General features: G+C 31.8%; 1 protein-coding gene across 1 annotated transcript; it reads right to left on the reverse strand.

Annotated features, from left to right (window-relative positions):
• Positions 1 to 1,046: 1,046 nt before the first annotated feature.
• Positions 1,047 to 4,609, reverse strand: LOC102628303 (mitochondrial carnitine/acylcarnitine carrier-like protein). The gene is made up of 3 exons (XM_006491678.3): positions 4,083 to 4,609; positions 2,234 to 2,625; positions 1,047 to 1,806 (listed from the first exon to the last, which is right to left on the reverse strand). The coding sequence occupies exons 2-3, from the start codon at positions 2,623 to 2,625 to the stop codon at positions 1,305 to 1,307; spliced, it is 894 nt and encodes a 297-aa protein (XP_006491741.1). The 5' UTR covers positions 4,083 to 4,609; the 3' UTR covers positions 1,047 to 1,304.
• Positions 4,610 to 12,876: the final 8,267 nt, after the last annotated feature.

Below are 12,876 nucleotides of genomic sequence, written 5' to 3' on the forward strand. Positions count from 1 at the left end.
TGAGATTAGGTTCTACATAGGTAGATGAAATAAAATCAGATGATACACATGGAACTGTCAGTGGCTGCATATAGTAATATGGTGTATGTATGATTTGCGACTTACTATGACCACTAAATGATGGATCGCTGCTGTATGGAAACTCTTTTTCATCAAAGACAATATTCCTAGCTATTCAGACTCTTCCAGAACTGTCCAAGCATTTATAACCTTTATGTTGTTGACTATAACCAATAAAGATGCATTTTGATGACCTAAACTGTAATTTATTTGTGTTGTATGGTCTGAGATGTGGATGGCAGGCACATCCAAAGGTTTTGAGAGATGCATAATCTGGTTCTTGATGAAAGAGTTTATTGTAAGGAGTTGAATGGCTCAGGATTGGTGTGGGAGGCCTGTTAATCAAATAGACAGCTGTTTCACAAGCTTCCCACCAAAATTTTAATGGCAGTTTCGATTGTGCTAGTAAGGTGAGTGCAGTTTCAATGATGCGTCAGTGTTTCTTCTCAATACTGCCATTTTGATGTGAGGTATATGGACAAGGGTGTCTAAAGTTTATGCCATGTGTTTCAATGTAGCCTTTTAATGTTCTAAACTCCACCCCCCCCCCCCCCCCCCCGGCCGGCCCCCAATCACTCTGAAGATTTTTAATTTACAATTAGTCAGATTCTCAATTAAATCCTTAAACTTTATAAAAACTGCAGTAGTTTGTGCTTTATCATTTAGTGGATATATCCAAATATATCTTGTGAAGTCATCTACTAGGCTAAGGTAATATTTATGTCCACTATTTGAATTAAGGGGTGCTGTTCCGCAAAAGTCCATGTGAATTAGCTCAAGAGGCCTTTTAGTTTTATCATTAACCGCCTTAAGCACAAACAAAGAACATTGTAGATGACTAAAAGGCCTCTTGAACTAATTAGCAAAACAAAGCAAAGAACATATATATATACAATCAGTCCGTTTTAAATTTGGTCTGAACAAAACAAAGAACATTGATTTTCTTATTCAGGTACTTGCTAGAATCCAGTGGTAGGATGTATCAATGAAAAGCAAATTGCGCAAAAGAGCGCTTTCATAGAAAAATTGTTGTTGAAGGGTGATTTGTTAAAGAATTTTTCTGGTACCAAAATTAAACGTAAAAAGCTATCTTGAAGAATCAAAAGACCGTTACCATATTGCTAAACAATTTTTTACAGAGGCATCATTTGGTGACTGGAAGATGTCTTCGAAATAAGCAATATGATAAGTGCGGCTAATGATCACCCAAATCATTGGACACCAATCATGGAGCAATGAGACAATCATCCCAAACTAGATCTTGTCACTTCATACGCCAAGAAGCATGCAGCATTTGCAGGAACACTTCTGGCCATGGCAGGGCCGAAACCCTTGTACAAGCCTTTGACACCTTCTGATTTCAGGATCTTTTTGAAGGCATCAATGGAACCAGAGAATTTGGGATTTTTGTAATCATCGACCTGAATAACACTCTTGACAACATCAGTGGGGTAAACAGAGAACCAGAAACAAGCTCCAGATAAACCACCAGCCAAAAGCACTGCTCCTCTTCCCAACTGAGAGGTGTCTTGGCCTCCTGCCATATACTGTTTCACAAATTCATACACACCAAACATGGCAGCATTCCCTGGAACCTCACGTGCCATTGTGGGAACCAGGCCCTTGAAGAGACCCCTAAGACCGCCTTCTGATCTAAGAACACGCTTAGCCACATCCACTGGTCCACCATACTTCACTGCCACACCAACTTGGCCAGAACCTGCTAATGCACTTTGGGCTTGCAACCTGCTCCACAAAGAGAGACAAGCAATTAACAGGGGTAGCTTATGGTTCAAATAACAAGATGGCAGACTAATGATTAATGAATTTTTTTTTTCAATAATTTAGCAGCTGATAATTAATAAGGACAACAGTTTATGCCCTTAAGTTGAGACAGGTATTGGAGAAAGAAAAACAAATTAATCCAAATTGTTGAAAAATGCAAATAAAAAATTTGAAAAGGAAATATATTAGTTTCACTGATTTACATTATTTTTTCTCAAATGGATATGCTACATATTGTCCAGGATGTGAAATTTAGCAGTATATAACAAGACTACTATGCTCTTTAAACTAAGAAAAAGATAATTCAAAAAAGGTTTCTAGTCCAAGTTCAATCATTCAGATGATCAGCTCACGGCATTTATATAAACAGAAAGACTAAACTACTTACCTGCATTTGATCAATTCTGTGGGGCAAGCAAGAAAAGAAACAGCAACACCAGCCCCAGCCCCGCAAATAATCTGCTGGTTGACGGTTAGTGGGGCACCAGGTTGAGATCTGAGCAGTGCCTCCATTTGTCCTCTCACTGTAAATAGGAGGGCATTAAAAGCGGCAACAGTAGCTAGTGGAGCTCCCATACCTTTGTACAAGCCCCTTGGCCCTTCGGCAGCTATGGTTTGCTTGACAGCATCCATGGCACCAGCATACTTGGGAGGTTGGCCAGGGAGTGGAGCAGGCTGGCTTTGAAGCTTGACCTTGATGGTATCAAATGGGTGCCCACATATTAATTGTGCTGCCCCTCCAACAGTCCCAGAAAATAGATCCTTGGCTATGTCTCCCATCTGCAGAATAGCATGGAAATATAAATTCAAATTATCGAGGGGAGAATGTTGAAAGTTTGAAGAAAATACAATAATGTTCATGATTATCAGTGTTAAAGCCATCGTAAACAGATCATTAGATAATATCTCCAGGTTCATTTCTGGGTTTAAATGGAAATGGAACAAATCCAGGACAAATAAAGGGGCTAAGTTTTTTCTTACAACCACAGGCATAAACTAATACAACATGAGATAGCTGCTCATTTTACAAGCAACAACACCAATATACCAACCTAAAGACCAGGGAGATGAAACTTCAAGAATTGCTTCGACACTTGGTTCCAATTTAAAGCAAAAAGATTTACGTGAAAGTTCTTTTATTTAATCTTACCATCCATAACGAAGCAAGAAGATAATGCTTCCTTTATTATCAAAGACACGCCAGACTATTGCATTTCTATTATTTATTACTTTTAGCAGAAGCAAGAGAAACCAGAGAATAGCCTATTAGAAAAAGCCAATAAAATATGTGGAAAAAATAATTTAGAGATCAATTGAAGATTCTAGAAAATCCATAATACATGTTTCTGGTCACCAACAGCCTTACAACCAGCACTGTTGTATTCACTAGAGCATCCATCTTGCTCATAGAAAACAAATCAACAATCATGGTTATATGCCTATTCTCCAATACAGCACATGTTACACACCCTAGAGCATCCATCAGCTCATAGAAAACAGATCAATGATCATGGTTATACGTCTATTCTCCAATACAGCACATGTTAGCCTCAAGATTATGTCTATACTGTTCTCAAACGAATTTGATTTTGAAGCATCACATGTTCCCTTTACCCCAGACAGTATTTGGAAGCCACAACTAACAGATACCTTGTCATGGCAGCTTCACTCACAATAGTAAGCTGATAAACATATAGCCCTCAACTGAACTAAGCTTTACCTTAGCTGCGTTGATCAGGGAGAGATATCTTGAAGGATAACGTTTTTATAGCACATATATGAAACTAAGAGAAAACGAAGCAAGCAAATGAAATACAACCAATATCATTCACCAGCTATTCGCAATATGAGAATGAGATTAAGTTTGAAATCTAAGTTTCATAAACTCGAAAAACCTAGCTTCAGTTATTCTCATGTTGAATACTATTAGAACCTGCTAATTGGAAGCAGAAGGCAGCAATGACTAGATCATTACAGACGCGTGCAGGCACAAATACGACATTAATTTCAGACTCAGTATAGCAATAAGCAGTGAGCAGCCTTCACAATGAGAAGGGAGTATATACGTTCAATAGTAACAAACAAGTTCAAGAAATCAAATATTGCAATAATTCAATAGCACAAAGTAAGCCAAACAAAACTACATTTACTTTCCAATAAAAATTCATTATACCCACATCACAGATTAAATTTTAATACTTATAATCACAATATTAAACATAAACTAGGAACCTTACCAGAGCCGATTCTCACTGACACCGGAGTAAGCAGAGCCCCGAGAACGGCAACCGAATCTAGTGGAGAAAAGTTGTTTCCCTCAAATGATTCAATTTGAGAAAACACAAAGTATTAGATTAAAAGGAGGGTATACAAATTAAAAAAACGCCAGGAAAAAGGAACTGGGTTTTATTTTTCTTATTTTTTCTTCGGGTTTACTTTTTTAATGAGAGAAAAAAAGGAATGACAATAGAAAAAAAAGGTACTAAAAAGGAAGGAGGTGGGTAATGGGATATTGGAGGCTGTGACAATCTTAAAATAAAAGGAAAGAAAAATAAAGAAATGAGTCTTGAAGCAGATTTACAGGCACAGCCACATGAGAGTGGTTAACTGGACAAAAACCAACCACTCTGTTTCAGCGTCGAACTCACACCAACATCAACATGTATGTGGTTTTGGTAAAGATAATGACAAAAACAGCGATTTGATTCAATCTTTGAGGACGAGGCTCCTTCTGTTTTGCGCCACCAACTCAAAATTTTGCCTTTTCTTTTTTTAATTATTACACAGGAGCAGCTTTTCAGACTCCATTTATTTTTTAAATAATATTTATTTAAGTAAATTTTTTATTTAAAAAATTTTAATTATTGTCGGCCAAAATTTTTATTAAAAATTACAAAATTACTTTATTAAATAAATTTTTTAAAATTATATTATAAAAATAATGTAACAAATTATCAAATAATTAAAAAATATTTTAAAATTTTTAATATTTAAAATAAATTTTTTAACTTTTATTTTTAAAATTTAAATTTTTATTAGTAGGAGTAAAATATTTATTTAATTTTTAAAATTTTTATTAAAAATAATAAAATAATAATAATAATTTTGACAAGAGTTTAATGGGAGATTAAATAAAATACTTATGACCATTAGATAAACCATACTAAACAAACTCTTAATTTTTATAATTTGAAGCAAAATTACAAACCCATCCACTAGATCTTATTATTATTATTATTATTATTATTATATATATATATATATATATATATATATATATATATATATATATATATATATATAATGTTAAAATTTACATAATAATTTTTTTAACATATTATATATAATTATTTATTTGAATTTGAAATTATATCAACTAGAAATAAGTAAACTGCTCACAAAATTAGACTTAGCAATTATGAAAATAAGGATAGGAGTGTCTTGTATAATTTTTAAAATACACAAATTACATTAAAATTTCTAGCAATACTGTTGGGACTAAACTAATTTCTCTATGAAAAGGTTATAACTTAATAAATGTATAATTAAAAAAATTTAATGTTTTAACTTAGTCGTACCTAATACAAGTGATTTTAAAAGTAAAGTATGCAATATATTAAAAATTAATTAAAGGAACATGTTAAATCTAATGAATAAATATTGATAAAGGAGATAGACATATTTTTTAAAAACTAGTTCATATATCTATATAGAATTATGCAAAGTAATCTTAGAAATCTAAATATTTGCATTCTATCTAATGTTTTTCCCTCAATATAAATTCCATAAATTTTGTACATTATATAAATCATTGTTCCAAACAATTTTTTTTAAAATATTATGTTTCATTTTAAAAAGTTAAACCTTTAATGTAGGATAAATATATTTTTTAGAATAAACAAATAATTATTATTATGTGGAGGCAATTTTCATCAGACAGGATGATACGAATCCCGTCAAGAATTGACGTAAGCCTAATTAATTTAGTTCCCAAGATCAAATCTAAACCAGGAATTGATTGGAACCCCAACCTAATGTTTATTGAAAGCACGAAGCTTGGTATGTGAAGACGCCACAATCAGTTATGGATGGTCTGATTGATAAGTTCAAAATTTGAACACCACGGAAATCCAATAAATTCAAATACTTGGTAAAGAACCAAAGAGAATTAACTCTCTCACCAATTGCATAAAAAACTTAACTTTGTTTATTGGATATGAGTACATTATATAGGGTTGGTTACAAGAATTTTTGGAAATAAATCCTAAACCAAAAATCAAATATGAATATGAATCTAAACAAATAGCAAAGAATATAAATCAAATCAAAATCCTAATATAAGCGAATAGGAAATAATTTAAATCAAATCATAATCATAATCTAAATAAATAGGAAAAAATCTAAATCAAATCAGGATCCTAATTGGCTTAAATGTCTTACATCAATTAAAATGAAAACTAGGCGATTAAAATAGAAATAATTGATTTGTTTCCCTAATAGCCTCCTCAAGAAACGGGAAAGTATCTGAAAAAGGAAAATAATATATTTTCTCGTCATAATATGCAAGCCAACTCCCTATTTTATAGAAGTGATTATTTAGAAACTTCAAGAGATTGAATCCTGCATTTATCATGTGCGATTTCTTCAACGGGCCTCCACGAATTTGATTGAGCCCAAGTTGCTTGAATCAATTCATTAAGCGCTTCTTTGAATTTCTTTGCCTAGGCTCTTGTAATAGGTCTGACGGGAACTTGAATAGGATCTGAATATGCCTCATCCCATGTGCTTGTGATAGTTTTATTCTTAATCTCATCACAGGATCTACAAAATTTATAACTTATTATAATATTAAGTTTATTCTTATTTATAACTAGTATAAATTGTGAACATAATTTTTGTGACTATATGAAGGTTATTCTTATTCAAAACATCACTCTAGATAGATTTTACTATAACTAAATAATTGGTTAACAAAATGGACTAAATTAATATTTACCTTTTAAATTTATTATTCAAAAGTTAATGCATAAATAACAATATTCTAGGGCATCGAGAAAAACTCCTTTTTTTTTTTGAACTACTATACAACCTTAAGGAAATTTTACTTTGCACAAAAAATATGTTACCAAAATTACCAAAAACATGGAAAAGATCAAAATAATCTTAATTTTTTTTTCAAGTCTCTTACTAATTTGTTGGGGCATTTTGGTCTTTTAAAGAGACAATAAATCAGGATTCCCTTTGATAAGTATACTAAGACATAGGTAGAACTTTACTAATATTTACAATTAGAAATATATTGAGACCTTTGATAAATTTATTATTGCATAGCTCAAATTTTCACTTGCACTTAAGACTGAGAGATATATATATTCTACCCATGTTAATGAGGGATAAATTTAATAAATGAATATTAACTCTTAAAATTATTTTTGGAAGGTTAATGCATAAATAACAATATTTCAGGGTTTCGGGTAAAACTATTTTTTTCAACAACTCTACAATCTTAAGGAAATCTTACTTTGCACGAAAAATATGTTATTGGAATTACCAAAATTGTAGAAAAGATTGAAATGCTCTTAACTTTTTTGCAAGATTCTTATTAAATTATGGAGGTATTTCAATCTTTTAAAGTGGTAATAAATTGAGACTACATTTGATAAGTATATTATGATAAACTTCAGATTTTACGAATATTTACAATAAAAAATTTATAAGTATCTTTAATAAATTTATTATGGCATAACTTGAATTTTTACTTTACTTAAGACTGGAAAGATATCTATTTCATTCATTTTAATGACAGAGAAATCTATCTACTAACTAACTAAATTTGGAACTGATACTCTCAAAAGCTCGAGAGCATGCGTGAGGACTGGTGGCTGGAGGCTACGAGGCCATATATTGGTGGTTGTTTTGCTTTGTTGCAATAAAACATCGAGTATTTTTGTTGTTTTAAATTTTTTATAATTCCGATTATATCATCTTCTGGCAAATACTCTTTATATAATGATCAAATTATTATTATACATCTCAAGTTGTCAAACACAATAAACATGAGTTGGTTTATGGTGTATTTACTAATCGATAATTGGAATTGTTTGCATAAATATTTTTTTAATATTGATTTTGATGATAACAAACTTGATTAAGATTGATTTAAAAGCTCAAATTATTCTTTCATATAGTTTTCATACTATAAAGGCTTTATATTTAATAAAAAGTAATTTTATGATCTTCATGTTAATGTTTTAAATTGAAAAAGTTTTGAGAACTTTGAAATTAGCAAATAATGCTTAAAATTTTGGAAATAGACTTATTTGTCAAGATTTATAAAGTTTTGGGACATAGTATAATTTTATAAAGTTTTGGGCCAAATTATAAATTTTGCAAAAATAGTTCACTGTAGCAGTCACTATAGAAAACAGTGATCCGACATCGAACAGAATTGAAGATTAGCCTTTGAACACTAACGGCGATCCGACATCCTAATAACGACTAACCGACATTGAACAGAATTGAAAGATTAGCCTCTAGACTCTAACGACGATTCAATATCTTTCTAACGGCGATCCGACAATTTGAAATTTTGTCCAACGGTAACTTGGACTAGTCAAAATGGTGATCCGACTTATAGATAATGGCGATTCGACTTCGTGCAGAAAGTCAATAACGGCTAGTTTTTCAGCTCCAACTATAAATAAACTCATTCAAATTCAAACAAATGTTTATCACAACACAATCATTGAGCTTATAATCGAGAATACAACCTTCATAGAGCTTTAAACGCATTCTTGCTTCATTTATTCACATATTGGGCATTGATTTGTAATCTTAAGTATTGTGTAAGTGAAGAGCAAATTTATAATTTTTGTTTTGAGTGATTGTAAGTGTTGGGATACACTTGGGTTAGGAGATTGGAGATAATCTCTTGTTATAAAGGTTCATTGACACATTTGAAGTCAAGTGTAAGCATTTAAAGCATTGGAGGCTTGGTTAGTGAAATTCTCGAGCCTGGAAAGCTTGGAGGCATGGACGTAGGCGAGGTTGGCTGAACCACGTAATCTCCGTGTTTGGATCTCTCTTTCCTTATCTTTTTATATTGTGATTGATTTATTTGTTATTGCTTTAAATTCGTTGTAAATTTGCATTGAGTTTTTTGTTTTAGAATTGAATAATTTTTAGAATCCCAATTCACCCCCCTCTTGGGTTGCATAACTAGAATTTCATTTGGTATCAGAGCTTGGTTCTCTTGTTAGGACTTAACTATCTAGAGTAAAAGATCCATGGCAACCCAAAATGACTCAACTTTTAGAGAATGATAGTCCATAATTAGACCATTGTTCTTTGACAGAAATGACTATCCGTATTGGAAAACTAGGATGAAAGTTTATTTACAAGCACTAGATTATAAAATTTGGGAAGTTGTATGCAATGGTCCATTTATACCTTTGATTAAAAATGAAGTCGAGGAAGATATTCCAAAACCTTCATGGGAATGGAATGAATTAGAAAAGAGAAAAGCCTCTCTAAATTCCAAAACCATGAATGCCTTGTTTTGTGCACTAGATAAGAAAGAGTTTCATAGATTGTCTAATTGTGAAAGTGCAAATAAACTTTTGCACAAACTTGAAGTTGTTTATAAAGGGACGAATCAAGTGAAAGAGTCTAAAATTAGTAGGTACACTCGACAATATGAATTGTTCTAAATGGAACAAAATGTGAGTGTGTACTCTATGTATAGTAGATTTACGGCCATAGTGAACACCCCAGAAGCCATAGGAAAAACTTTCTCAAATAGTGAGAAAGCAAAGAAAATCATTAGGTCACTTTTAAAGGAATGGAGACCTAAGAGAACTGCTATTGAAGAGGCCAAAAATTTAAATACTTTACCTCTTGATGATTTAATTGGCTCTCTTATTTCATATGAAGAAGACTTAGCAGCAGAGAAAGGGCATGAGGAGAAGAAGAAAAACATTGCTCTCAAAGTTTCAAAATATGAGAGTGATGGGGAGAGTGAATCAAATGATGAGGAGTTGACCATGTTAGCGAGGAGGTTCATAAAATTTTTCAAGAAAACTGGTGAGCGAAGAAAATGTAAAAACTTCAAGAATCAAAAGGAGAAGAAAGAGGTAATCATCTACTATGAATGCAAAAAGTCTGGCCATATGAGATCGAAATGCCCACTTCTCAACAAACTCAAGAAGAAAGGCATGGTTGCTACTTCGAATGATAGCAATGAAGATTCAAGTGATGAAGAAGAATCGTAAGAAGTATCAATGAGGTAAGTGATCATACCTATGATGAATTATATGATACTTTTAAAGAATTACATGATGAGTTAATGAAAATTGGTAAAAAGAATATATGTCTTAAAAAGAAAATGGTAGAGCTCAAAAATGAAAATGAATCTCTAAGTGCAAAAGTTACATGCCTAGAATTAGAAAATAAAACTTACATGAAAGAGTTGCTTTATCAAATGAGAAACCTAACACTTCACATGAGCATTTAGAATCACACATAGATGACTTGAAAAATGAAAATGAAATGCTTAAGAAGAAGAGCAAAAATTTAAATTGGATTGTTTTAAAATTTACAAATGGGCAAAAGATGTTGGATAACATGCTTAACTTTAAAAAATGTGTGTTTGATAAAGGTGGACTTGATTATAAGCCAAATTTGAAACAAAAGTATTATAAAAACTACTTTATGAAGAGTACATCTATTAACAATCAAGTTGTATGTCATTATTGTAATCAAGATAGTCATTTGAAAAATAGATGTCATGTGAAAATAAATGCATATTATAGTGTGAAATGTATTTGGGTTCCAAAAGGAACTATTGTTAACACTTAAGGGCCCAAAAAAATTTTGGGTACCTAAGACTTAAGATTTTTTCTTGCAGGGCTTGAAGAAGAAGAAAAATAAATGGTACTTGGATAGCAGTTGTTTTAGGCATATAATCAGAAACTATGCATGGTTTTCAAGTTTCACCAAAATAAAAAAATAGTGGAGATGTATCATTTGGAGACAACTCAAAAGGAAAAATTCTTGGAATTGGTAATGTCGGTAAAATTTCCTCAACTCTAATTGAAAATGTGTGTTTGGTTGAAAGTTTGAAACACAATTTAGTTAGCATTAGTCAATTGTGTGACAAGGGTTATAAAATTATTTTTGATAAATCTAGATGTGTTATTGAGAGTGAATATGATGGCAAGATTTTATTTGTTGGAAATAGATGTGGTAATGTTTATACCATTGACATAGAATGTGAATCAACTCATGATAAATGTTTTTCAGCATTGCATGATGATGGTTGGTTGTGGCATAGAAGATTAGGACATGCAAGTATGGATTTAATTTCGAAGATTTTCAAAAATAATATAGTTAAAGGTCTTCCAAAATTTGGTTTTAAAAAAGATAGAATTTGTGAAGCATGTCAATTTGGTAAACAAATCAAAACCTCGTTCAAAAGCAAAAATTATATTTCCACTTCAAAACTTCTTCAACTACTTCATATAGATTTATTTGGACCTTCAAGATATGCTAGTCTAAGTGGAAAGTATTATGCCTTTGTAATTGTTGATGATTTTTCAAGATACACATGGGTATTTTTCTTAGTTAATAAGGATGATGCTCTTGATATTTTTAAAGTATTTTTTAAGAAAGTTCAAAATGAAAAAGGATATGGTATTCCATGCATTAGGAGTGATCATGGAGGAGAGTTTGAAAATCATGCATTTAAAAATTTTTGTAATGATTTTGGCATTGAACATCAATTTTCATCACCTAGGACTCCACAACAAAATGGAGTTGTTGAGAGAAAGAATAGATTTATTCAAGAAATGGCTAAGACCATGTTAGATGAAAATGCATTACCAAAATATTTTTGGGCCGAAGCCGTCAACACCGCTTGTTATGTTTGAAATCGAGTGTTGATTAGACCTCATCTCAATAAAACTCCCTATGAGCTTTGAAAAGATAGAAAACCCAACATTGATTATTTCAAAGTTTTTAGATGCAAATGTTTTATTTTGAACACAAAAGATAATCTTGGTAAATTTGACCCAAAATCTGATGTTAGCATATTTCTCGGGTATTCAAACTCAAGCAAAACTTATAGAGTTTATAACAAAAGAACTTTAGTTGTAAAAGAGTCTATGCATGTTACATTTGATGAGTCTAACCCTTCCTCCACGTAGAAAGTTATTATTAATGATGATGCAGATGAAAAGCCTCAAGAAGATTCATCAAGGGATAGCTAAAAGGATGCACATCCTGAAAATCAAGAGGAGCAACATGAAGAAACAAATGCGGAGGAACAAGAAGGTACCTTTTAAACACTCTCCAAGGAATGAAGGTATGTTTCTTCTCATCCTAAAGACTTGATTTTAGGAGATCCCTCAAGTGACATAATAACTAGATCATCATTTAGAAATACTTGTGAACATATTGCATTTATATCTCAAATTGAACCAAAATCATTAGGGGATGAGGAAAATGATGAATCTTGGATTATAGCAATGCAAGAGGAGTTAAATCAATTTGAGAGAAATAATGTTTGGGAATTAGTTCATAAACCAGAACATCAATCCATTGTAGGCACTAAATGAGTATTTAGAAATAAAATAGATGAATCTGGTGTGGTTGTAAGAAATAAAGCTAGACTAGAGGCTCAAGGTTACATCCAAGAAGATGGAATTGATTTTGATAAAACATTTGCACCTGTAGCTAGACTAAAATCCATTAGGATGCTATTAACATTTACATGTTATAAAGATTTTATTTTATTTCAATGGATGTCAAAAGTGCTTAAATGGGTATATTATGGAAGAAGTGTATGTGAAACAACCTCATGATTTTGAAAATGAAAAATTTCTAAATCATATTTATAAGTTATCAAAAGCATTGTATGGATTAAAGCAAGCACCTAGAGCATGATATGATAGGCTTACGAATTTCTTGTTAAATAATGGTTTCTCGATGGGTAAAGCGGATACCGCTCTCTTTGTAAAGCATAAGAACTAAGAT

Source organism: Citrus sinensis, chromosome 4 (genome assembly GCF_022201045.2).
Source record: "Citrus sinensis cultivar Valencia sweet orange chromosome 4, DVS_A1.0, whole genome shotgun sequence".
Classification (NCBI taxonomy): Eukaryota; Viridiplantae; Streptophyta; class Magnoliopsida; order Sapindales; family Rutaceae; genus Citrus; species Citrus sinensis.

What these genes read in the sequence shown, in the direction of transcription:
- LOC102628303 (XM_006491678.3), bottom strand. Translation starts at nt 2,625, where the DNA reads ATGGGAGACATAGCCAAGGATCTATTTTCTGGGACTGTTGGAGGGGCA. An exon ending in ACAGAATTGATCAAATGCAG is followed by an intron (nt 1,807 to 2,233) that starts GTAAGTAGTTTA and finishes TTTGTGGAGCAG; the next exon opens with GTTGCAAGCCCAAAGTGCAT.